The 25,686-nt window shown below is 53.2% G+C and overlaps 1 protein-coding gene across 1 annotated transcript in view; it reads left to right on the top strand.

The window, feature by feature from the left end:
- The window catches only part of SRRM3 (serine/arginine repetitive matrix 3), an 84,740-nt gene that overhangs the window by 44,453 nt on the left and 14,601 nt on the right, over positions 1–25,686 (top strand). The window contains exons 3-11 of the mRNA XM_030797523.1: positions 2,543–2,644; positions 14,197–14,325; positions 14,408–14,488; positions 15,136–15,165; positions 15,607–15,669; positions 15,801–15,836; positions 19,005–19,055; positions 19,606–19,710; positions 20,642–20,819. Of these exons, the coding sequence (XP_030653383.1) occupies positions 2,543–2,644; positions 14,197–14,325; positions 14,408–14,488; positions 15,136–15,165; positions 15,607–15,669; positions 15,801–15,836; positions 19,005–19,055; positions 19,606–19,710; positions 20,642–20,819 (775 nt within the window). The remainder of the gene's footprint in view (positions 1–2,542; positions 2,645–14,196; positions 14,326–14,407; positions 14,489–15,135; positions 15,166–15,606; positions 15,670–15,800; positions 15,837–19,004; positions 19,056–19,605; positions 19,711–20,641; positions 20,820–25,686) is intronic.

The following is a 25,686-nucleotide window of genomic DNA, read 5'->3' as shown; positions in this document are numbered from 1 at the left end:
TAGTCACCCTGTTGGGCTATCAAACAGTAGGTTTTTTTGTTGGTTTTTTGTTTGTTTGTTTGTTTTGTTTTGTTGTTTTTTGAGACAGAGTCTCGCTCTGTCACCCAGACTGGAGTGCAGGGGCGCAATCTCAGCTCACCACAATCTCCACCTCCCGGGTTCAAGCGATTCTCCTGCCTCAACCTCGTGGGTAGCTGGGATTACAAGTGTGCACCACCACACTCAGCTAATTTTTTTATATTTTTGGTAGAGACAGGGTTTCACCATGTTGGCCAGGCTGGTCTCGAACTCCTGACCTCAGGTGATCCACCCACCTCGGCCTCCCAAAGTGCTGGGATTACAGGCGTGAGCCACTGCACCTGGCCAGTAGGTCTTATTCATTCTATTTTTTTGTATCCATTAATCATCCCTACCTCCCCCTCACCATGTTCTCTGTCCAAGACAATGACCTGCAGCCCAGGGAGAGCAGAGAGAAAGGTTTGGGACAAATAAGCCTTAGTCGTTACCATTTATTGGGCACCTACTCTATGCCAGGCACTGTGCAAAGTGCTATAATGACATCACCTCCATGAATCCTCTGACAATCTTGAAAGGCAGATTGTGTTCCCATTTCACAGATGTAGAAGCTAAGGCTAGAAAAGTTGTATAGTGGCTGGGTGCATTGCCTCACGCCTGTAATCCCAGCACTTTGGGAGGCTGAGCTGGGCGGATCATCTGAGGTCAGGAGTTCATGACCAGCCTGGCCAACATGGTGAAACCCCATCTGTACTAAAAATACAAAAATTAGCTGGCATGGTGGTGGGCGCCTGTAATCCCAGCTATTTGGGTGGCTGAGGCAGGAGAATCACTTGAACCCGGGAGTTGGAGGTTGCAGTGAGCTGAGATCGCACCACTACATTCCAGCTCAGGCGACAGAGCGAAACTCCGTCTCAAAAAATAAAAATTAAAAAAAAAAAGAGAAAAGAAAAGTTGTATAGGTGTACACAAGTGTATAGAAATGTTGAGTTGAACCAACTCAGAGGCCTAGGGAGGGTCCCTCCATGCCCAGGGCATCTTGCTGGGAGAAGCTGGGGACCCCGAGATGACATCTGGCTACTAGACAAAGAGGCCTCAAGTGTGACCACCACCTCTGAGCATCCCCTGCTCTCATATTTTTCTAGATCAACCCTCTTAGCTGAGCCATGGGGGCCAGTGATGAAAAGGAGAGCCCCAAGATTGCAGCAGTCCTGTTTTTGAATCCTGGCACCTCCCATTTCCCAGCTCTATGAGGTTGGGCAAGTCAATTCACTTTGCCTTAGCTTCTACATCTGTGAAATAGGAATGTGACCTGCCTTTCGAGGTTGCCAGAGGATCCCTTCAGCAACAGCTGCTGGACACCTGCTGTGTGCCAGGCACGGGGTTGGGGGGGGCCAGGGCTGCGTGATCAAAGACCTCCAGGGGCAGTGTGGACACAGGCTGGAGGGAGAGACCCCAGAGGAACTGGGAGGCCAGGTAGCGGCTGTCACAGAGGAGCAGTGAGAGAGAATGACCACTGACCCCAGGAGTGGGAGCAGGGACGAGGAGTAGATAACCAGACTTTGGTCCCTAAACAGACTGGGCTTAGGGTGGGAGAGGGAGGGGAGTAGAGATGTCAGGGGCTTCCATTTGAGGCCCAGACATCAGCCACCCCCTACCCCAAGCCAGCAGCAGAAAGAAGCAATGAAACTACCCCTTACCCCCCGACAACCCCCCAATAAGCCACTTGGCAGCCTTACTCTTGCAGAAATGGGGGTGCTTTGAGGACCTCCCATGGCTGTATGAGGATCGGATGTCACGGCCAGGAAGGCAGAAAAGGCTGTATATGTCTCAAAGCCAGAATTCTGACTCTTCCCCTAAAATTCTCGAAAGAGTGACTGCAGTCTGGATGTGGGAGGGAGGCCTGCCCTGGTGGGTGGAGGAGGGTACGGAGGAGGGGCGAGGGGGTCATCTCTCCCCACCTCTGGGAACAAGTTTTTCTTTCGTCTGTCTGTTTGTTATTTGGTTGGTTGATTGGGCTGGTGTACAATGTTTTGTTCCTGTTGTTTGTTTTTTGAGACGAGTCGCTGGGTCGCCCAGGCTGGAGTGCAGTGGCGTGATCTTGGCTTACTGCAACCTCTGCCTCCCAGGTTCAAGTGATTCTCCTACCTTTGCCTCCTGAGTAGCTGGGATTACAGGCGCCCATCACCATACCCGGCTAATTTTTGTATTTTTAGTAGAGACAGGGTTTCGCCATGTTGGCCAGGCTGGTTTCGCACTCCTGAGCTCAGGTGATCTGCCTGCCTCGGACACCCAAAGTGCTGGGATTACAGGCGAGAGCCACTGTGCCCGGCCGGGCTTGTGTGCAGTGAACTTGAGCTTCCTCAGTGCTGAAGGCCTCACTTGGTCTGTGACCTTGGACAGGTTATCGCAAGCCGCAGTGTGCACTTGTGACCCAGGGGTTGGGGGCGCTGGGCTGAGTGCGGGACAGGAAAGAGGGAACCAAATTTGGGAGACCAGCCCCTTCACCCTCTCTGTGCCCCTGCAGGTATTCGGAGGAGGAGATTCGGCAGAAAGTGGGGACATTTCGGCAGATGCTGATGGAGAAGGAGGGAGTGCTCACCAGGGAGGATCGGCCTGGGGGCCACATGTGAGTGCTTACCTGTGTGGGGATGGGGGGAGGGGGTGCAGGCTTAGGCAGCAGCTGGGTACTAGAGGGGCCTGTCCAGGTGCTCCCTCAGGTGGCTTGGTCTGGTTGGGGCTCAGGTGAGGGGGTGGAGAGGAAGAAGAGGAGGAGGAGGAGAGGACAGCATGGACTCTGCCCACTGGAAACGCTGGCCTGGCCCAGGGACATCTGGACATCACCAATGGCCACCTCCTACCCACCCTGGGTCCTACCTATGGCTCAGTGGTGGAAGGGGTGGGGGAGGCAGCTCAGATCTCAGCTCAGGGGATTCTGAGCTGCAAATCAGAAGACCTCAGATATGCCCTGAGCCCAACACTGTCTGTGGCCGACAAACTGACCCTAGGCAAGCCCTGATGATTCCCTCCTATAGAAATGAAATTTGGGCAGGGTACAGTGGCTCAAGCCTGTAATCCCAGCACTTTGGGAGGCCAAGTCAGGCAGATCACTTGAGGTCAGGAGTTCGAGACCAGCTTTGGCCAACATGTCGAAACCCTGTCTCTACTAAAAATAGAAAAATTATCTGAGCATGGTGGTGCACGCCTGTAATCCCAGCTACTTGGGAGGCTGAGGCAGGAGAATCGCTTGAACCCAGAAGGCAGAGGTTGCAGTGAGCCAAGATCCTGCCACTGTACTCCAGCCTGGTCAACAGAGCGAGATTCCATCTCAAAAAATAAAATGGAATAAAATAAAATAAAATTCAGAGTAAGCACACACTCTGGGATGTAAGAGCCCACACACCAAATCCCACTGTTACCATGACCAATAGCTTGGTGGATAAAGAGGGTGTAAGACTGGGCATGGCGGCTCACACCTGTAAACCTAGTACTTTGGGAGGCCAAGGTGAGAGGATTGCTTGAGCTCAGGAGTTCGAGACCACCCTGAACAACATGGTGAAACTCATCTCTACAAAATACACAAAAATTAGCCGGGCATGGTGGCGTGGGCCTGTAATCCCAGCTACTCAGGAAGCTGAGGCACGAGAATCACTTAAACCTGGAAGGCGGAGGTTGCAGTGAGTCGTGCCACTGCACTCCAGCCTGGGTGACAGAGCGAGACTCTGTCTCAAAAAAAAAAAAAAGGGTGTATGGCTTTGCTGAGGTCACGCCTCTGCCACCTGTCACAGGATAGGAGGAACACCGGTTTGCCGTGGGCCTCTGGGTGGGCCTTGGATCAAACAGGCAAGTTATAGCAAGGCAAATATTGTCTCAGATCAGAGGCGAACTGTGAGCCACTCAAAACCATACAAACACTGGAGGAGGCTGCATTATGAGGGTGGGAACAGCCTGTGCTTGGGAGTGTCCAGCCATGGCTGGCCGAGCTCCATGCCTGGCAGGCACCGTGTGCTCAGGGAGCGTTGCTGAATCCACTCAGATGGGCCTTCCCCTTGTTCACCCTCAGTTTCCCCACCCAGCACCAACATCCCACGCTTCTCTGGCTAGAAGTAAAATTAGCTGGGCTATGTGGTGCATGCTTGTAATCTCAGCTACTTGGGAAGCTGAGGCGGGAGGATCACTTGAACCCGGGAGGCAGAGGTTTCAGTGAGCCGAGATCGCACCACTGCACTCCAGCCTGGGCGACAGAGTGAGATTCCGTCTCAAAAAAAAAAAATAATAATAATAATAATTAATAATAATAATAAAATAATAATAATAATAATAAATCTTAGCCTACATGCAGGAATGGGTAAAGGTCTCTTAAACAAAAATGGAGTTAATTATATTCATTCATTTGCTGTTCTGCTATCCCGGCAGCACCTTCTGAGTGATTCTCCTGTTGCAGTCATCTTTATTTATTTATTTATTTATTTTTATTTAGCCTCCTGAGTAGCTGGGACTACAGGTGCATGCTACCATGGCCCAGCTAATTTTTGTTTTTTTGTTTTGTTTTGTTTTGTCTGAGACAGAGTTTCGCTCTTATCGCTCAGGCTGGAGTGCAGTGGCGTGATCTCGGCTCACTGCAACCTCTGCCCCCTGGGTTCAAGCAATTCTCCTGCCTCAGCCTCCTGAGTAGCTGGGATTACAGGCGCCCACCACCACGCCCCGCTAATTTTTTTGTATTTTTAGTAGAGATGGGGTTTCGCCATGTTGGCCAGGCTGGTCTCGAACTCCTGACCTCAGGTGATCCACCCGCCTCAGCCTCCCAAAATGCTGGGATTACAGGCATGAGCCACCGCGCCCAGTCTTAGTCATCGTAAAGGCTGGCAGCACGGTAGGAACAGAGAGACTTCAATAGGAAACGGGGAAACCCTTCTTGCAGACTTTCTGTATTGCTGGGTAGTGAGGGGTAAAGTATTTCCTACCTTACCCCCACTTAATCCTCATCTCTCTGGCCAGAGTAGGAGCAAAACAGAAACAGAGACAGGCTCCAGCCTGGGTGACGAAGCAAGACTCCATCAAATAAATAAATAAATAAATAAATAAAGACTAATACATGTAAAGTGCTCATCGTACCTGGCACCTGGGTCAGTAATTATCATAATATGCACCGTGTCATATTGTTGCCCCGCAGTCTGAGAAGTGAAGGAAAAAGCTCGAGACAGGATTCATCTCTGTTTCTAGCATCACTACCCCCACCCAGGGCCCCTGGCAGGCCTGGCAGCCTGGCTGAGTGATGAGCAGAGAGGGCGGACCCTTTGCCTGGACTCCCTACCCCCCTCCCACATCTGGGCCCTTTCATCTGTCAGTGGGCCATTGTGTTCCTGGCTAATGGGAAACAGGAAGAGTTAATTAGTGAAAGTGCTGGCATGAGGAAGAGCGTGCAGTCGGCAGTCTCTACCCGGGGCAGAGCCCTGCCCATGGCGGTCAGCCCGACGCCCATCCTCTGTGGGGCTGTGTTCCACTTCCAAATGCTCTTTGTCCTTTTGTAGCAGACTCGGTCTGGGTCCACTTTGATCCGCTCTGTGGGGCTCAGTTTGTTTTCACAAGGGGATAAAACTTCCCCTGCTTACTCCATAGACATGATCAGGAGTAAACTAGTTAGCAAACGTGAATTTAAGTCTGGGTACGGTGGATCACGCCTGTAATCCCAGCAGCACTTTGTTTTTGTTTTTGTTTTTTTTTTTTTTTTGAGACGGAGTCTCCCTCTGTCACCCAGACTGGCGTGCAGTGGCGCAATCTCGGCTCACTGCAAGCTCCGCCTCCCGGGTTCCCGCCATTCTCCTGCCTCAGCCTCCCCAACAGCTGGGACTACAGGCGCACGCTACCACACCTGGCTAATTTTTTGTATTTTTAGTAGAGACGGGGTTTCACTGTGTTAGCCAGGATGGTCTCAATCTCCTGACCTTGTGATCCGCCTGCCTCGGCCTCCCAAAGAGCTGGGATTACAGGCATGAGCCACCACGCCCGGCCCCCAGCAGCACTTTGGAAGGCTGAGGTGGGAGGATCGCTTGAGCCCAGGAGTTCCAGACCGGCCTGGGCAACATAGCAAGACCCCCATCTCTATTTAAAAAAAAAAATGCTGGGAGCTGTGGTTCATACCTGTAATCCCAGCATTTTGGGAGGCTGAGGCAGTTGGATCACTTGAGGTCAGGAGTTCAAGATCAGCTTGGCCAACATGGCGAGACCCCATCTCTACTAAAAATACAAAAAATTAGCTGAGCGTGGTGGCACACGCCTGTAATCCCAGCTACTCTGGAGCTGGGAGCTGAGGCGGGAGAATTCCTTGAACCCAGGAGGTGGAGGTTGCAGTGAGCCAAGATCACACAACCACACTACACCCTTGGTAACAGAATGAGGCTCTGTCTCAAAAAATAAATAAAAACAAAAATAAATTGAAAAAGAAAACATGAAAATTTAAGAGCATAAAACATTAAACAAATCTAGGACTCAGAGAGCATATATCCACAACAGTATCTATCAAGTCAGAAGGGGATGAGTGAGCTGGAAGACCTCACGTTGGCTTACATCTCCAGCAGGGAAGGTCAGCCAGCGCATTCAAGGGCTGTGTCATTTGCACATGAATTCTCAAAGCCAGCTGCTAGGTGAACTTATATAGGTGTTTGCTTGTTTGTTTTTGAGACAGAGTCTCACTCTGTCACCCAGGCTGGAGTGCAGCTGTATGATCTCTGCTCACTGCAACCTACACTTCCCGGGTTCAAGTGATTCTCCTGCCTCAGCCTCCCAAGTAGCTGGGATTATAAGCATGTGCCACCATGCCTGGCGAATTTTTGTATTTTTAGTAGAGATGGGGTTTTGCCACGTTGGCCAGGCTGGTCTCGAACTCCTGACCTCAAGTGATCTGCCCACCTCAGCCTCCCAAAGTGCTGAGATTACAGGCGTGAGCCACCGTGCCTGGCCTCATTTAATTTGATTTGTAGAAATGGGATCTTACTATGTTGCCCAGGCTGCTCTCAAACTCCCAGCCTCAAGTGATCCTCTCACCTTAGCCTCAACGTATATGCTTTACTAAAAGGTCTTGACATCATAGGGAATGTTCCTTTTCTTCTCTGCGCCTCAGTTTTCTCATCTGCAGAATGGAAAGGGGTGCAATTTCTGTAAATCATTAAGGGACTATGAATGGGATTGTGAACTATGAAGCACTCTTTAAATATTAAAGAACAGGCCAGGTGCAGTGGCTCACGGCTGTAATCCCAGCACTTTGGGAGGCCAATGCAAGCAGATCACTTGAGGTCAGGAGTTCGAGACCAGCCTGGCCAACATGGTGAAACCCTGACTCTACTAAAATTACAATGGTTAGCTGGGCATGGTGGGGGGCACCTGTAATCCCAGCTACTCAGGAGGCTGAGGCACAAGAATGGCTTGAACCCAGGAGGTGGAAGTTGTTGCAGTGAGCCAAGATCGTGCCACTGCATTCCAGCCTGGGTGACAGAGCAAGACTCCATCTCAAATAAATAAATAAATAACATTAAAGAACATTGTTCTTCGCCGGGCAAGGTGGCTCACACCCGTAATCCCAGCACTTTGGGAGGCCGAGGTGGGTGGATCACCTGAGGCTGGGAGTTTGAGACCAGCTTGACCAACATGGAGAAACCTCATCTCTACTAAAAATACAAAATTAACTGGGCGTGGTGGCGCATGCCTGTCATCCCAGCTACTCGGGAGGCTGAGGCAGGAGGCGGAGGTTGCAGTGAGCCGAGATCGTGCCACTGCACTCCAGCCTGGCAAACAAGAGTGAAACTCTGTTTCAAAAAAAAAAAAAAAAAAAAAGAACATTGTTCTTAGTGATAGCGTCATCTAGGAGAAGCAGGATAGGAGAGTCTAGGATTCTAACCCTGGGTGATCCCACACAGCCAGTAAAGGAAGCCTCAGCCCAGGTCCATGTTTATCCCTGGGACTCTCAGGACAGGTTGTATCAGAAGGTTCCAAGACCTTGTGTCTGCTCCTCTACCCTGTGCTCATCTTTATTTATTTATTTATTGTTATTATTATTTTTTTTTTTTGTGATGGAGTCTGTTACCCAGGCTGGAGTGCAGTGATGCAATCACAGCTCATTGCTGCCTTGAACTCCTGGGCTCAAGTAGTCATCCTGCCAGGATTACAGGCATGCACCACCACATCCAGCTAATCTATGTGTTTTTTGTTTTTTGGTATTTTTTTTTTTTTTGTACAGACGGGGGTCTTGCTTTCTTGCCCAGGCTGGTTTTAAACTCCTGGTCTCAAGCGATACTCCCACTTAAGCCTCCTGAGTTGCTGGGATGACAGGCATGGGCCACTGTGCCTGGCTAAACTGGGCTGTTTTGAGACGGAGTTTCGCTCTTGTTGCCCAGGCTGGAGTGCAATGGCACCATTTGGGTCACTGCAACCTCCGCCTCCCAGGTTCAAGCAATTCTCCTGCCTCAGCCTCCCGAGTAGCTGGGATTACAAGCATGTCCCACCATGCCTGGCTAATTTTGTATTTTTAGTAGAGATGAGGTTTCACCATGTTGGTAAGGCTGGTCTCGAACTCCTCACTTCAAGTGATCCAGTTGCTTCAGCCTCCCAAAGTGCTGGGATTACAGGCACGAGCCACCGCACCCAGCCTGGGCTATTTTATTTTGTAAATAACCTTCATCATTTTTGTGTCAGTATCAACTGAAGCTCCCTGCTCCTACCAGCTCACCCACACAATACTCAATGTGAGCTTAAGTTTTGCTAAAGACTATGTTTTATGTGTCAGGCAGGTACTTTTGTGGCTGAGGAGCTGTGTAGGGGTAATGGGCCCTGGAAGGATGGGGCTTGATGAGCTGAGGGTGTTGGGAATTTTAGGGACAAGGACAGGAGGTAGGATGCCACTGGCCTCAGGAAGAGGAGCATGGAGAAGAAAAGAGAAGTTTAACCAAAGGAATGTGGGGGTGTTTGGCTCTGCACAAGCCGGGGGATGACATGAGCCTCTCCTCTGTCACCCCAGAAAAACCTCGCTACGTGCTGTGTGACATCAAGGCATCACACAGCTTGGGAATCGGGACTTGTTCGGGAATTGAATGAAGTTCTTGAGAACGGCCTCAAAGCTAGCTACCCCTGTCATATTTGGGTAACATTATTTTTTCTTTTCTTTCTTTCTTTCTCTTTTTTTTTTTTTTGAGATGGAGTTTCGCTCTTTCACCGAGGCTGGAGTGCCGTGGAGCGATCTTGGCTCACTGCAACCTCCGCCTCCTGGGTTCGAGCAATTCTTCTGCCTCAGCCTCTCAAGTAGCTGGGATTACAGGCATGTGCCACCACACCCAGCTAATTTTGTATTTTTAGTAGAGACGGGGTTTCTCCATGCTGGTCAGGCTGGTCTCGAACTCCTGACCTCGGGTGATCCGCCCGCCTTGGCCTCCCAAAGTGCTGGGATTACAGGCATGAGCCACCACGCCCAGCTATTTTTTCTTAAAGATGGGGTCTCGCTGTGTCACTCAGGCTAGAGTGCAGTGGCATCATCATAGCTCACTGCAGCCTCAAACTCCTGGGCTCAAGCCATCCTCTGGCCCCAGCCTCCCAGGTAGCTGGGACTCTACAGGTGCATGCCAGTGTGCCCTGCTTTTTATTTTTATTTTTTTGTAAAGACAGGAATCTCACTATGTTGCCCAGGCTGGTCTCAAATTCCTGGCCTCAAGGGATCCTCCCACTTTGGCCTCCCAATGTGTTGGGATTACAGGCATGAGCCATCACACCCGGCCTGGTTACATTTTTTGAGATACAAAATCAGGCTTCAAAGAGTCAATTAGTGGGTTCCCTAAAAATTTGTATTTTACCCTGTAGCTGTGGCCTGCCTCCCTTCCCTCTGTCTCATTTCCTGTGTTGCAGCGTCTTTTCTCCCCGGAAGAGGTGTTGGTGTGTAAGTAGCAGCAACGGCCCCTCCGTTTAACAGTGGCTACCCCGCCCCGGATGACAGTCACAGGCCAGGCCTCATAGACAGCATTTTACTTAATCCTTTCCTCAAAGGTGGTCTGTTCTTTTCCTCGATGTATAGATGTGACCAAGAGCTTAGTCATGCCTGGATTCAAACCTGTCTCTGTGAATCTGTTACAGGAAAGGGATTTGATCTAAACCCCAAGAGAGGGTTCTTGAATCTCACTCAAGAAAGAATTCAGAGGGTGTCCACAGTGCAAAGCAAAAGCAAGTTTATTAAGAGAGTAAAGGAACAAAAGAATGGCCACTCAGGCAGGGCGCGGTGGCTCATGTCTGTAATCCCAGCACTTTGGGAGGCCGAGGCAGGTAGATCACCTGAGGTCAGGAGTTCGAGACCAGCCTGGCCAACATGGTGAAACCTTCTCTCTACTAAAAATACAAAAAATTGGCTGGGCGTGGTGGCGGGTGCCTATAATCCCAGCTACTAGGGAGAATGAGGCAGGAGAATCCCTTGAACCCTGGAGGCGGAGGTTGCAATGAGCCGAGATCAGGCCTCTGCACTCCAGCCTGGGCGACAAGAGCAAGACTCGTTTAAAAAAAAAAAAAGAATGGCTACTCCATAGACAGAGCAGCCGGAGGGCTGCTGGTTGCCCATTTATATGGTTATTTCTTGATGATATGCTAAACAAGGGGTGGATTATTCGTGCCTCCCCTTTCTAGACTACATAGGGTAACTTCCTGACGTTTTTTTGTCACGTCACTCTCATCACCATCTTGGTTTTGGTGGGTTTTGGCCGGCTTCTTTTTTTTTTTTTTTTCGAGTTTCATCCTTTTTTGACCAGGCTGGAGCGCAATGGCACGATCTCAGCTCACTGCAACCTCCACCTCCTGGGTTCAAGTGATTCTCCTGCCTCAGCCTCCCGAGTAGCTGGGATTACAGGCGTGCGCCACCACACCTGGCTAATTTTGTGTTTTTAGTAGAGACAGGGTTTCTCCATGTTGGTCAGGCTGGTCTCGAACTCCCAACCTCTGGTGATCCGCCTGCCTCAGCCTCCCAAAGTGCTGGGATTACAGGCATGAGCCACCCGCCAGGCCCTTGGCCGGCTTCTTTACTGCAACCTGTTTTGTCAGCGAGGTCTTTATGACCTGTATCTTGTGCTGACCTCCTATCTCATCCTGCGACTTAGAATGCCTAATCTCCTGGGAGTGCAACCCAGTAGGTCTCAGCCTCATTTTATACTGCCCCTGTTCAAGATGGAGTTGCTCTGGTTCACACGCCTCTAACAAATCCAAAACTCATGTCCTTAATGCTCTGCCGATCCAAGCCCTCGCCTCTATTGCTGTGGGTGGGGAAGGGTTGAGCCAGATGAACAGCACCCAGGAGTAAGGGGAGCTCTGCTGAAACCAGGGCTAAGCCTCCATTTTGGTGGGGGAGGGCACTGTCTGAGCCAGCTTGGATAAAAACTGGAAGGTAGGGGCCACCCCCCTGGAGACAGGCCTCTGGAGGGTCACTTCCAGGCTTGTTCAATTAAAAAAAAAAAAAAAAAAAAAAGGCCGGGCGCGGTGGCTCCCGCCTGTAATCCCAGCACTTTGGGAGGCCGAGGTGGGTGGATCACGAGGTCAGGAGATCTAGACCATCCTGGCTAACATGGTGAAACCCCGTCTCTACTAAAAATACAATAAAAATTAGCTGGGCGTGGTGGTGGGCGCCTGTAGTCCCAGGTACTAGGGAGGCTGAGGCAGGAGAATGGCGTGAACCCAGGAGGCAGAGTTTGTAGTGAGCCGAGATCGTGCCACTGCACTCCAGCCTGGGTGACAGAGCAAGACTCTGTCTCAAAAAAAAAAAAGAAGGCCTGGCACGGTGGCTCACACCTGTAATCCTAGTACTTTGGGAGGCCAAGGCAAGAGAATTTCTTGAGCAATCCTCCTGGCTTGAGGCCAGGAAGTCAAGACCAGCCTGGGCAACATAGTGAGACCCCATCTCTACAAAAAAATTTTTTTTAATTAGTTGGGAGTGGTGGTGTGCTCCTGTAGTCCCAGCTACTCTGGAGGCTGGAGTGGGAGGATTGCTTGAGGCCAGGAGTTCAAGGCTGCAGTGAGCTGTGATCGCACCACTGCACTCCAGCCTCGCAACAGTGTGAGACTCTGTCTCAAAAAATAAAATAAAACATAAAGAAACTGCACAGCACCTATGACTTCAGCAAATTCTCCCAACAGCCCTGGAATGGAGTTATCACTCTCACCTTCGAGACGAGGCTCACAGGGGGACACGGCAGGCCCCAGGTCACAAGGCGGCTCGGGACTGTACGGGATGAGTCCTTGTCTGGAGCTTCAAAGCTCATGCTCCTCCTGCCTCCAGCTCAGCTACCTCTAGAAAAAAAAAGCGCTCTGAGAAGAGCCTGTAGGGAGCCAACATCTGTGGCAGAGGCTGACTGGGGCTCCGGGAGCAGGGACAGGAGGCGTCTGGTCCCTGCTGAGCGAAAAGGAGAGTTCTGTAAGATGGATAGTATCGGAGGCCCCCACCCTCTGCCACCAGGCTTGATTGATGAGCACAGTCCTGCTGCGGGAGATGAGCAGCGGGGCCCCCTGGAGGCTGCAGGGGGGAGGGCGAGGAGAGGCTATGAATATTTCAGCGACAGAGGCCGGGCTGGAGGAAAGGAGGGGAAGGGAGGTAGGGAGGCACTCAGCCAGCGGAAGAGGGGCTCAAGGACTAGGACACCAAGGTGAGGAAAGACCCACATCATTGAGCCAGGGCTCGGGGAGGGCGGACGTAGGCCAGGAGGAAGGGGCTCTTTAAGAAATTAGAGCTCGCCGGGCGCGGTGGCCCACGCCTGTAATCCCAGCACGTTGGGAGGCCAAGGCGGGTGGATCACGAGGTCAGGAGTTCAAGACCAGCCTGGCCAGCATGGTGAAACCCCCGTCTCTACTAAAAAATACAAAAAATTAGCTGGGCCTGGTGGTGCATGCTTGTAGTCCCAGTTACTCGGGAGGCTGAGGCAGGAGAATTGCTTGAACCCAGCAGGCGGAGGTTGCAGTGAGCTGAGATCATGCCACTGCACTCCAGCCTAGGCGACACAGTCAGATTCCATCTCAAAAAAAAAAAAAAAAGAAAGAAATTAGAGTTCGCCGTGCGCGGTGGCTCACGCCTGTAATCCCAGCACTTCGGAAGGCCAAGGCTGGCAGATACCTGAGGTCGGGAGTTCCATACCAGCCTGACCAACATGGAGAAACCCCGTCTCTACTAAAAATACAAAAATTAGCCGGCACCTGTAATCCCAGCTACTCGGGAGGCTGAGGCAGGAGAATCACTTCAACCCAGGAAGCGGAGGTTGCAGTGAGGTGAGATTGCAGGAGATTGCAGCAGGCAGATGTTGCAGTGAGGCGAGATCGGGCCCCTGCACTCCAGCCAGGACAACAGAGTGAGACTGAAAAAAAAAAGAAAGAAAAGAGAAAGTAGGATTCAGTGAGAGAAAGGAGGGGTGGGGATGGGGTTCCCAGAATAGGACAGTAGGGTTAGGGGCACAGGGATCAAATGGGGGGTTCACTGAGGGGGAGGGCTTCAATTAATGGGGCTAGGATATGGAGGGGATTCAGTGAGAAAGAGGAGCCTCATCTAAGGAGTAGGCACACACACACCCCCCACCCACGAGTGCAGGGTGGCTCATGCCTGGAATTCCAGCACTTTGAGAGATCAAAGGGGAGGATCGCTTGAGGCCAGGAGTTCGAACCCAGCCTGAGCAACATAGTGAGACCCCCGTCTCTGCAAAATTTTTCAAATTAGCCAGGGTGGGGGTCCACGCCTGTAGTCCCAGCTGCTCAAGAGGCTTGAGGAGGAAGGATCGCTTGGGCCCAGAAGTTCAAGGCTGCAGTGAGCTATGATCCCACCACTGCAACCCAGCCTGAACAATACAGCAAGACCCTATCTCCAAAATTAAAAAAAAAAGAGGAGGGGGCTTACCGAGATGGTGAGAACTTATAAGGTTGCGGGCTAAATAAGGGGCTTGGTTATCTTTCTTTTTTGCAAAAGATTGTACCGTGAGGTCGGGGACCTGTAGGGGATGTGCCCTGTTGGGTTCCCCAAATCTCCCCCTGGCCCTGTAAGGCCAGGGGCCGCAGATCCCCCTCGCCCCTCCTCCAGTCGGGTAGCAGCCCGCAGACTTGGGGGGCTAGGTCAGGCCCCCGGCGCCGGGAAAAGGGGTGGAAAAAAGCCGTCCCGAGACGGGTGGTGAGCGTCCCTGTCGCCGGCAGTGTGGCGGAGACCCCGCGGCTGACCGAGGGCGCTGAGCTGGGCCTGGAGTACGCGCCCTTTGACGATGACGACGGCCCAGTGGACTGTGACTGCCCGGCCGCCTGCTACCGCGGCCACCGCGGGTACAGGTCAGCGGCCGCCGCGGCGGGGGTGGGGGGCGCTCGGGGCTGCCCCCGCTCACCGCCCCCACCCCCGCCCCTTCTTCCCCAGGACCAAGCACTGGTCTAGCAGCTCGCCATCGCCCCCTCCCAAGAAAAAGAAGAAAAAGAAAGGCGGCCACCGGAGAAGCCGGTGAGAACCGCGCCTGGCCGAAGCGGGAAGGGAGGAGGAGGTGGGGTCTCTCCCTGGATGCCCGTCCCTGGCCCACAACCTTGCCGTATTTGTGAACCCCGCCCCTCTCTGAGCCCCTCCCTCGCCCTCACCGTGCCGACTCCCGACTAAGTGCCCTCCAGGTAACTGAACCCACCCCAGGCCTCAAGCTCCTCCCCTCGCTAGGCTCCGCCCCTCAACGAGCCCCTCCCCTTCGCTAAGTCCCTCCCCTCAAGGAGCCCCTCCCCTTCTCTAGGACCCGCCCCTCATGGAGCTCCTCTCCCCACTAGGCCCCACCCCTCATCGAGCCCCTCCCCTTATCTGGGATCCGCCCCTCACTGAGCCCGTCACTAGCACCTGCCTCTTACTGAATCCCCCAGAGCCAGACTCACTGACCCGGCCTGTGCGTTACCAGTCCCCCCTGTGCTCCCAGTCCCCCCTGCCCTCACCCAGGGGTCCCGTGCCCACCAACACCAATGCGAGTGGCCCTGGGGAGGAGGGGCCTCATCTGCCATCCCCGAATCTCTCTGTCCACCCTCCCCTGTCCTGCGTGAGACCCTGGCAAGTGTCTGGGGCCCCACCTAACCCCATCCATCCGTCTGTCCTTTCTTCCTGGCATCTGCCCTCAGCAAAAAGAGGAGACTGGAGTCTGAATGCAGGTCAGTGGGGACAGAGCCGGCTGGACCCAGGGCGGGGGACGTCTGTGGGTGGGAGAGATTCCAATGCCATCCCCCAGAAGCCGGAGGCCTGGACCCTCAGGGCCTGCACCTGGACACTGCCAAGGTGCAAGCTTCGCCCCTACAGAGGCCATGAATCCCACCATTGGAGCCTCTGACCTCTGGGTTTGAAACTATCTTTGCCCACAATGCCAGGGGGGCTGGAAGGGTGACTTGGGGACAACATAGGCAGTGCCATCAACTACCCTGAGGGACCTTGGTGACCCTTGGGGCCTCGGGTCACTCTGTACAAGGGACCTTGGGCTTCATGGCCTGGAATTCCCTTTCCAGCTTCAATGTCCCAAGCACCCAGGCCTCTCCAGCCATTTTCAGCTCCCCACCCCCCACCCCAGCTCACTAGAGCCCACCTCCCTGTGTCCACAGCTGTGGGAGCTCCTCACCCCTCCGCAAGAAGAAGAAGAGTGTGAAGAAGCATCGCCGAGACAGGTACCCTTGCTGCCCCCACCCTGGGGGCTCCTCTTCCTCCCGTGGGGCCCAGGGCCAGGGCTGTGGCCCTCCATAGGTCTCCCCTGGGCCACCCCAGGCAGGCTCAAGAGAACTCTTTTATCGCCCTACAGGTCTGATTCTGGATCCCGGAGGAAGAGACGGCACAGGTGAGCGGCGCTTTGCAGAGGACATGGTCAGTGGTCCCTTAAGGGACCAAAGCCCAAAGGATGCAGTGATGGGAGGGGGTTTTGAGGGTCCCACCGGGCTCCATCATTCAGCTCCAGGGTTCCTTCCCAGAGCCAGGCTGCGGGGACTGGGCAGTGGAGGAGAAGCATGAAAACCAACTGTTTGCAACCCTCACCTGCCCCATGCATCAGCCACGACATGGGGACCCCAAGAATTTCTAGACAACATGGCAGGTCCAATGCCCAAGGGGTGTGTCTGTCTGTGGAGGTGCCGGTTAGACAAGCAGAAACACTGAGACCCTGAATTTGCAGGGAAAGAGCTTGAGAGGCAGGAGGACCTCTGTGAGCTGGGAAGCCTCCATGGATAGGAGGCAGGGTCAGGGAGCTGTGGCCAGAGGTAGAGTTTCTCGGGGACAGATGCTAGCCTCCCAACAGGTTTGACTGCCAGGTCATGGAGCCATCCTCCACCCAGGAGGGCTGGGGGCTAGTGTGGGGGAGCTCTGATCAGGACAGTGGCTTGTTCAGCGTGGACTGGGGGAGGGGAGAGGAAGTGAAAGGCAGAAGTCCAGGTGGAGGCAGAGTGGTGCAGGAGAATAGGGTTGCTGAGAAAGCAGAAAACAGCCTGAGCCAGGCATGGTGGCTCACGTCTGTAACCCAGCACTTTGGGAGGCTGAGGCGGGCGGATCTATTGAGGCCAGGAGTTTGAGACCAGCCTGGTCAACTTGGTGAAATCCTGTCTCTACTAAAAATACAAAAATTAGCTGGGTGTGGTGGTGAGTGCCTGTAATCCCAGCTACTTGGGAGGCTGAGGCAGGAGAATCGCTTGAACCCGGGTGGTGGAGGTTGCAGTGAGGTGAGAGATCACAGTGGAGTGCACGGCACTCCAGCCTGGGTGACACAGCGAGACTCTGTCTCAGGGAAAAAAAAAAAGGCTGGGTGTGGTGGCTCATGCCTGTAATCCCAGCACTTTGGGAGGCCGAGGTGGGTGGATCATTTGAGGTCAGGACTTTGAGACCAGTTTGGCCAACATAGTCCGTCTGTACTGAAAATACAAAAATTATTGGGGCATGGTGGCGGGTGCCTGTAATCCCAGCTACTTGGGAGGCTGAGGTAGGAGAATCACTTGATACCAGGAGGAGGAAGTTACAGGGAGCTGAGATCTCACCACTGCACTCCAGTCTGGGCGACAGAACAAGACTCTGTCTCAGAAAAATAAATAAATAAAATAAATAAATAAATAAATAAATAAATGAAAAGGAAAAGAAGGGAAAAGGGAAAGGAGAGAAGAGCTCGGAAGGAAGAGAGTTGTGGGGCGGTCACATTCCAGAGGTGGCATCAGAGCCAGATCCCCTCCCAGCAGCCCAGAGAAAGGGCAGAGTCCAGAGTTCCTTCCTTGCAGTGGGAATTTGCCAAGTAGGGGAGGAGCCTACATAAGCACCTAACCCTGCCCCTCCAATGTCCCCAATTTTTCATCTTCCCCTGGCCTTCCAGTGTCTATGGATCACTGTGGGTCCTTACTGCCCCCAAGTGGCCACCATTAGCTTACACACACCCTCTGGCCAGCTCCCATCCTTCCTGGACAGGTCCTAAAAGTGAACTAGGAATAGACCAGCTTCCAATGGGGAGACTGAAGCCCAAAGCAGACTCCAGCACCCAAACCCTTAGCCTCCGGGCCTGTCCTGCACTCACTCTGCTCCTGCAGGAAGCACATTTCTGTGTTCCTTAGCATGGCTTTGTTTTGGGGGTCTGAAGGGATCTGGTGGCACCAGGGAGGATGGGGCTGAGGATTGGGGTTGGGTGAGACCTTTGAGGGCTAACCAGAAGCTTCTCAGGCCTTTCATCAAAGGTAGAGGGTGCTGGGTTGGGGGTCTTTCCCCAGAGGGCTGGATGGGATGTGACAGGAAGCTATGGGAGTTGGGAGGGGGCAGCCCTGGAGATAGATCCAGAGATGTCATTCAAAAGCAGAGAGATTGGCCAGGCACGGTGGCTCACACCTGTAATCCCAGCACTTTGGAGGGCTGAGGCGGGCGGATCACTTGAGGCCAGGAGTTTGAGACCAGCCTGGCCAACATGGTGAAATCTTGTTTCTACTAAAACAAACAAACAAAAAATAGCCAGACGTGGTGGCAGGCAACTGTAATCCCAGCTACTTGGGAGGCTGAGGCATGAGAATTACTTGAACCTGCAAGGTGGAGGTTGCAGTGAGCTGAGATTGTGCCACTGCACACCAGCCTGGGCAACAGAGCGGGACTCTGTCTCAAGACAAAAAAAAAAAAGCTGGGACATCACGCCCTTGGGAAAGCATTTCTTACCTAAACCCCTGGTGAGCTGGCCTAGGGCTGGGCCAGTCTGGGAGCACACGGAGCAAGGGGGCACAGGAGGTATGATTATCAGGCCACACCCCAATACTCAAGGGAATGAGTACTGGGTATGTCCCCAAGTCCAGTACCAAAAGACAAGAGCAAATCACCATTTCTACCTGGCCCAGACCTGAGGCTTGAGGCTGCCACACCTGCAAACAGCAACCCCTGCCTTTTTTTTTTTTTTTTTTTTTTTTTTTTTTTCCTGAGACAGGGTTTCACTCTTATTGCCCAGGCTGGAGTGCAAAGGCGCGATCTCAGCTCACACAACCTCTGCCTCCTAGGTTCAAGTGATTCTCTTGCCTCAGCCTCCCTAGTAGCTGGGATTACCGGCACACACCACCACGCCTGGTTAATTTTGTATTTTTAGTAGAGACTGGGTTTCTCCATGTTGGTCAGGCTGGTCTCAAACTCCTGACCTCAAGTGATCCACTGGCCTCAGCCTCCCAAAGTGCTGAGATTACAGGCGTGAGCCACCGCGCCCGGCTACAGCACCCTACTTTATCTGGGGCCAGCCACACTTCTGTGGCCCTCCCAGACTGGGCAGCATTTGCGACCCAGGGAGGAGGTGTTCACAGGCCAGGACTTCCAGGAGGAGGAAGGCCCGAGCCTTGGCTGAATGAAAGGGACAAAGGGGTGGAGTAGGATGGAAAAGTCCCCACCAGCCATGGGGCTCAGGCCCTAGAGTGGAACAAATCTCAGATTCACACCTGGGTATACCCAGGCTCCAAGGCATGAAGGCCGCACCCTCCCTGGGCCACACCATCACTGTGGTCTCTGCTCTCTGCAGATCTCGAAGCTCCAAGAGCAAAAGAAAAGAGAAGAACAAAGAGAAGAAGAGGTAAGTGCCCTCCCTACTCTCCAGCCCCCTCATTCGTTCTCCCTCCTGCCCCAGCAAACTAGGCCTTTTAGAATCATAGAATGAGGCCATTAAAGGTAGCTCATTTTGCCCAGATGGAAAAATTAAGATCTAGAAAGAAAGCCAAGGGCTCTTGCTGAATCAGAGCTGGAACCGAAACCCAGGCCTCTTGCCTTCCAACCCAGGGTCCTTCCAAGCCCAGTCCTCGTGACTCCCCCGCCCTCCTTCCTCCCACCCCACAAGTTCCAGGATCACCTGGTGAGGGCCAAGGGGGGTCTTGGGAGGCTGGGGTTGTCTAGAGAAAAGGGGGCCTTTTCCTAATTCTCACAGCTGACCCATATGGACAAGATAGGCTCTGCGGCCAGCACCAACACTACTGATGTAGCTTTTATAGCAGACGTTAGGGGACTGATGAACACTGGCTTTCAGTAGCATTCCACTGGGATCCTGGTGGGAAGCTGGGCAACTTGGGGGCTGGGGTGTCATGGGGGGCAGAATTGAGGTACAGGCTGATTTCCCTCATCCACGCCAGGCCTCACACAGAGTCCCCAGGCCGGAGGTCTCATCGCCATAGCAGTGGCAGCTCCCACAGCCCCTCCCTCTCCTCCCACTACAGTGATTCCAGATCTCCCAGCAGGTAGGCCTGGGCCTCTGGGAGGCTTTCTCCTGGTGGGGGATGAGGGTTGCAGATTAAACACCCCCAAGGGCTGGGGAGCAAGGCTGGTGGACAGAATGTCAGTTCATCGGTGGGTAGAAGTTTATCGGGGTGGCCAGGTGTGGTGGCTCACGGCTGTAATCTCAGCACTTTGGGAGGCCAAAGCAGAAGGATCGCTTGAGGCCAGGAGTTCGAGACCAGCCTGGGCAACATAGTGAGACCCCCCCCCTTCTTTAATTAAAAGTAATAATAATAATATATATTATATATATATTATATTATACGTATAATATATATTATATATATATTATACGTATAATATATATATTATATATATATATATATTTTGTGATGTGTATTGCTCTATTGCCCAGGCTAGAGAGCAGTGGCGCAATCTTGGCTCACTGCAACCTCCGCCTCCCAGATTCAAGCAATTCTCCAGCCTCAGCCACCTGAGTAGCTGGGATTACAGGCATGCACCACCATGCCGGACTAATTTTTGTATTTTTAGTGGAGATGGGGTTTCACCATTTCGGCCAGCCTGGTCTCAAATTCCTGACCTCAAGGGATCCGCCTGCCTCGGCCTCCCAAAGTGCTGGGATTACAGGCGTGAGCCACCAAGCCCAGCCTAATAATAATTTTTAAAAAGAGAAATTTACCAGGGGAGTGATAACTTGAGGAAGAGCTGCCCTAAGGCCCCTAACCCTCCACCTGAATTGGAAATCGAGGCACAGCCTGGCTGGCTCACCCTGGTCAAGCCCTCTCTAAGAGGAAAGGTTCCCAGCATGGTGAAAAGGCAGGTGGGGGGCTGCCCTCTTCCCCCGTGCGGGGTAGGGGGGAAAGAGGAGGCGCAAATTCTTGCAAAGCGGGTGCCCCACGCCGGCTCCCCATTCTCCCTGGCGCACAACCCCAGGCTGAGCCTCAAGCACCGAGACGAAGGGCGAAAGACGGGCAGCCAGCGGTCCAGCGGAAGCCGGTCGCCTTCCCAGTCGGGCGGCAGTGGATGGGGGTCGCCCCAGCGGAACGGCGGCAGCGGGCAGAAGAGCGGAGCGCACGCGGGTCGCCCCGGCTCGGCGCACAGCCCGCCCGATGTACGTACGCTTAGCTTTGCGGAGGGTTCCCGCGCCGCGGGCTGCGCCGTGCGTGGTCGGGCGGGTCGCCAGCGGGGCAGGGGGCGATAAGTGTGGCATGGGGGCGGGGGCGGCCGCTTCCTCCCTCCTCGGCTCCCCGCTGGGGGCGTCCTGGCTCGGGAGCCGCCGAGAGTGCTAGGCCGTTGCGCCCACCTGGCCCTGGTGTCAGGGTGAGGGGCGCCTGAGGTCTTGGGCCACCCTTGCGCTTGGCAAACTGAAGGCCAGAGGGGGGTTGACCGCGGGGCACTGAGTTGGGTACAGGGCTGGGGAGGAATCAGGGTCTCGTGCCCTCCCCAGGCATATTAGGGTAGGAGGGGCATGGACATTGATAGGAGTCCCAGGCAGGAGCAGGATTCGAGAGACGACCCCCCGCTGGGCACCACCTGGGCCCTGAGTCTCCCTCTTCCCACCAAGCCCTGGCGCCACCTCTGAGCACCCCCCTCTCCCTCCCTCAATCTTCTCCCCAGCCCCTCCCTCCCTCAGCCCCCTTCCCCATCTCAGTCCCTCTGCCCTCTAAAGTCCCTGCTCTGAGGAGACTCTGCCCTTTTCCAGGCACTGCCCACACTTGGACAGGTGTCTCAAACCTGCCGGCTCCTCTTCCCACGGCCACCCTCCTGAGGCACCTGCCAGGGTGCCTCAGAGACCCCACACCAACACCCCCAAAACTGTCCCCACCCTTCCTCCAAGAGGGGCACAGATGCCCGAAGACCTACAGGCAGGTGCAATGGGGGAGCTGGCAGAGGAGAGACATCTCAGCCTGTCCCTAGATGGATGGGCTGGGCCTGGGTGGGGGCTTCTCCCAGACCCCAGGGAAGGTCCACATCCCCTTCTGGTCTGTTGATTATAGAGCACACGGTTGAGACCCCTCAGAGAGAGGGGGCTGCAGTGCTGGCAAGGGCACTGGGGTGGGTGGGGGGGTGGCTTGGGGTGGGGAGGCCTGTGGGTTCCTTCCCAGACCCACAGACTGCCCCCCACCCAACCCCAAAGCCTCAGCTGGGAGTGGGAGAGCTGCCCCTCCCCAGACCTCAGGTCTCAGCAGCAAACATGTACGTGTTGGTCAGTTTCATTTTGATTTTTGGCTGTTTCCTTTCACTCCCTTTCTTTTCTCAAACACCCTTTATTCCCACGGCCTCAGAGAGGAAAGTCAAGGGCAGCTGACTGAAAGCTCTTGGTCTCAAGCTTAAGTTTTATTGAAGGACATTTACCTGTCTCTAGACTGTCCCACCTGGACCAGGCACCAGACTCCTGGGCTCTGGGGGTTTTGGTTGGGCCACGCAGGGAGGATGACACTGATGTCCCCGGATCTGTCTTGGGAGGGGGTTGAGGGCAGGCAGAGGTAGCTGAGGTTAGCATGGCAGAGGCTGGAGAGGATTAACAACCCACAAGAGAGGCACCCACCATCCCCCACCCGTGTGGGCATGGAGTGCCAAGAGCACAGGACCCGAAACACCTGCTTGCCAGCTTCTCATCCACCCTGCTGGGGCCTCCCGAGAGACACAGAGATACAGGTTCTCTGAAGTCAGGGCTGGAAGTGGGTCCCTTCGTACCTCTGGTCCTCTCTCCAGCCCTGGAGTCCTGAGCAATGATCCCACCTCCACCCCCTCCCCAATGCAGACAAAATGGCCACAGCAACTAGGCATCCCCAGGATAGGGCAGTCAGGGAAGGGGACCCAGCCACTAGCCTCGGTGCGGGAGCTTCTGAAGCACCCACATCTTGTCTCCCTCCCAGCATGGGACTCTAGTTTGGCACAGCCCTGGGAGTTTTCTTGGAGACGGCATTTTGTGACTCCTTTCACCAAGCATGGTCCCCAAATCCTATCCCTCACCCTTGGGGTCCTGGGAGATCTGGGACTTCAGAGCATCCCAGGTCTCAAACCTGCATTCAGATCCCTGCCTCTTTGCCTTAAAAAGACCCCTGAGGAGTCAAAAGAGGCTAGTTCTCGCTCATATGCAGAAAAGTGAGATGGGGGATGGGAGAGGGGTCCCAGACTTTACCATGAATGAAACAGTCTTTGGGAAAAAATAGTGGGGGTGGTATTCTTGGACGATACCTTTGAAAAAAAAAAAGAAAAGAAAAAAAGAGAGAGAGAAACAAACGGAAAAAAAGGAAAGCTCAACATTTTTTAACCCCGTCTATGTTTTTGTTTGTTTTTTAGCCTCCCATTTGAAACGTGGTAATACTGTGATTCCATTTCTTGTTTAGCTGGTGAGGGAAGAGGGTGGGCAAGTTTATATAACTTTTTCTGTTGTTTTGTTTTTATTTTCTTTTCCTTTTTTTTTTTCTATTTTAATGTACAGAAATGCAAACTATCTCTCTGGGTTTTTTTTTTCTTCCTATCTTCTATGTTCTAGAATTTTCTTTTTGTGTGTGTTACTGTGGGAACCTTTCCTCTTAATGCAGAGATGGCTTTTGAATTTTAAGTGAACATTAATCATATACACATCTCTATATACTTTTTTTTCCTTTGTAATCTGAATTTAAAAGGGAAGATAACGCTAAAAAAAAAAATCACTCCCACACCAACAGCTCCTGCCAAGTCAGCAGCAGCAGCAAATCCTCCTTTCAACTCCAGGCACAGGCTGGAGCTGCCACAGATTTTAAATTAACTACAGTGGTGCAGCCTGTGCTGCTGCATTCCCCAGGAAGCTGGAGAGAAGCTGGAAGACCCAGGGAGGGGAAGAGACTTGTCCCGGGTTGCCCAGGGAGCTTCTTGGAACTTGCTGCTACTCCTCAGTTCAGTTTAGTATAATGGGCTGGACACGGGGGACAGGGAGCAGGACAGGCTGTTCAGGACAATCAGTGTCAGACCTCAGACTCGGATCCTTAGGAAACTGTGGAAGAGGGAGAGGTCTGAAGGCACCTGGCAGAGTTTAGCTGAGACACTCCAGGCAAGAGAAAAAATTCCATCTTGGGCTGGGCACGGTGGCTCACACCTGTAATCCTAGCACTTTGGGAGGCTGAGGGGGGTGGATCACCTGAGGTCAGGAGCTCAAGACCAGCCTGACCAACATGGTGAAACCCCAGCTCTACTAAAAATACAAAAATTTGGCCAGCCATGGTCACTCACGCCTGTAATCCCAGCATTTGGGGAGGCTGAGGTGGGCAGATCACCTGAGGTCAGGAGTTCAAGATCAGCCTGACCAACATGGCGAACCCCCGTCTCTACTAAAAATACAAAAAAATTAGCCAGGCATGGTGGTGCATGCCTGTAATCTCAGCTACTCGGGAAGCTGAGGCAGGAGAATCACTTGAACCTGGGAGGCAGAGGTTGCGGTGAGCGGAGATCATACTGCTGCACTCCAGCCTAGGTGACAGAGTGAGACTCCGTCTCGGAAAAAATAAAAATAAAAAATAGCCAAGCATGGTGGTGGGTGCCTGTAATCCCAGCTACTTGGGAGGCTGAGGCAGGAGGATCACTTGAGGCCTGGAGTTCCAGACTGACTGGTCAACAGAACAAGACTCTATCTCTACAAAAAAAATATATATATATATTTTAATCAGCCAGGCATGGTGGCATGTGCCTATAGTCTCAGCTACTGAGGGAGATGAGGGAGGAGAATCACTTGAGCTCAGGAGTCCAAGGCTGCAGTGAGCCATGATGGCACCACTGCACTCCAGCCTGGGCAACACTGCAAGACCCTGTCACTATAAAAATTTAAACGAAAAAGCTGGGCATGGTGGAATACACCTGTAATCCCAGCTACTCAGGAGGCTGAGATGGGAGGATTGCTTGAGCCCAGGAGTTTGAGGCTGCAGTGAGCCATAATTGCACCACTGCACTCCAGCTTGGGCAACAGAGCAAGACCCTGTCTCAAAACAAACAACAACAAATAGACTCCAGCCTTCTGACTCTGACCTCTAGACTCCAGCCAAGCTGTGGAGAGGGTGGAAAATGGAAAGCACGGTCCAGGAGCCCTGAGCAGAAGGAGGATTTGGGAGGTGGATGCTGGTTGTCTCAGCTCCTGCTTTCCCCCATCAGACCCCTCCAGAAATCAGCCTCCTGCTCTCTCATGTCCCTAGACTGAGGTCTGCCCACACTGAGAGACCCGGGTGCAGGTGGCCCCCACATTATAGAAACTCGTATGATTGTTGCTTCAGTGACTCAGGGAACCCTAAACCCTCACAGTTCATACATGTGGAGAAATAAATATTGAGGCAGAGAGAGGGAAGAGAGTCACTCAAGGTCACACAATGTAGGATGAAAGAGGAAGATACTGATCAGGAGACCTCCTGGGATAAGCCCTCCTGTCCAGTCTTACCTGGTGCCTTCACTGGCCTCCCTCCAGCCCCCACCGGCACAGCCTGGTGCTAGGCTCACCCTCCCAAGGCCCAGAAAGAGTATACAGAGTTTGCCGTTTTTTCCTTTTTATTATTGCATTCCTGTCCCAGGGGCCACCTGCTCACCTTAGAAGTCTTTAGCATTAGAAGTTTCAGGGGATAGGGCAGGCACAGTGACTCATGCCGGTAATCCCAGTACTTTGGAAGGACGAGGCAGGAAGATCGCTTGAGACCAGGAGTTTGAAATCAGCCTGGGCAACATAGCAAGATCCCTATCTCTACAAAAAAAAAATTTTTTTTAATTAGCCAGGTGTGATGGTGCATGCCTATAATCCCAGCTACTTGGAAGGCTGAGGTGGGAGGATCACTTGAGCCCAGGAGTTGGAGGCTACAGCGAGCTATCATCCTGCCTGTAGTCCCAGCTACTCGGGAGGCTGAGTCAGGAGAATCACTTGAACCCACGAGGCAGAGGTTGCAGTAAGTTGAGATCGCACCACTGCACTCCAGCCTGGGTGACAGAGCGAGACTCCATCTCAAAAAAAAAAACCC

Source organism: Nomascus leucogenys, chromosome 17 (assembly GCF_006542625.1).
Source record: "Nomascus leucogenys isolate Asia chromosome 17, Asia_NLE_v1, whole genome shotgun sequence".
In the NCBI taxonomy this organism is placed as follows: Eukaryota; Metazoa; Chordata; class Mammalia; order Primates; family Hylobatidae; genus Nomascus; species Nomascus leucogenys.
Note: the sequence above shows the minus strand (reverse complement) of the source record. Positions and strands in the feature narration are given on the sequence as shown.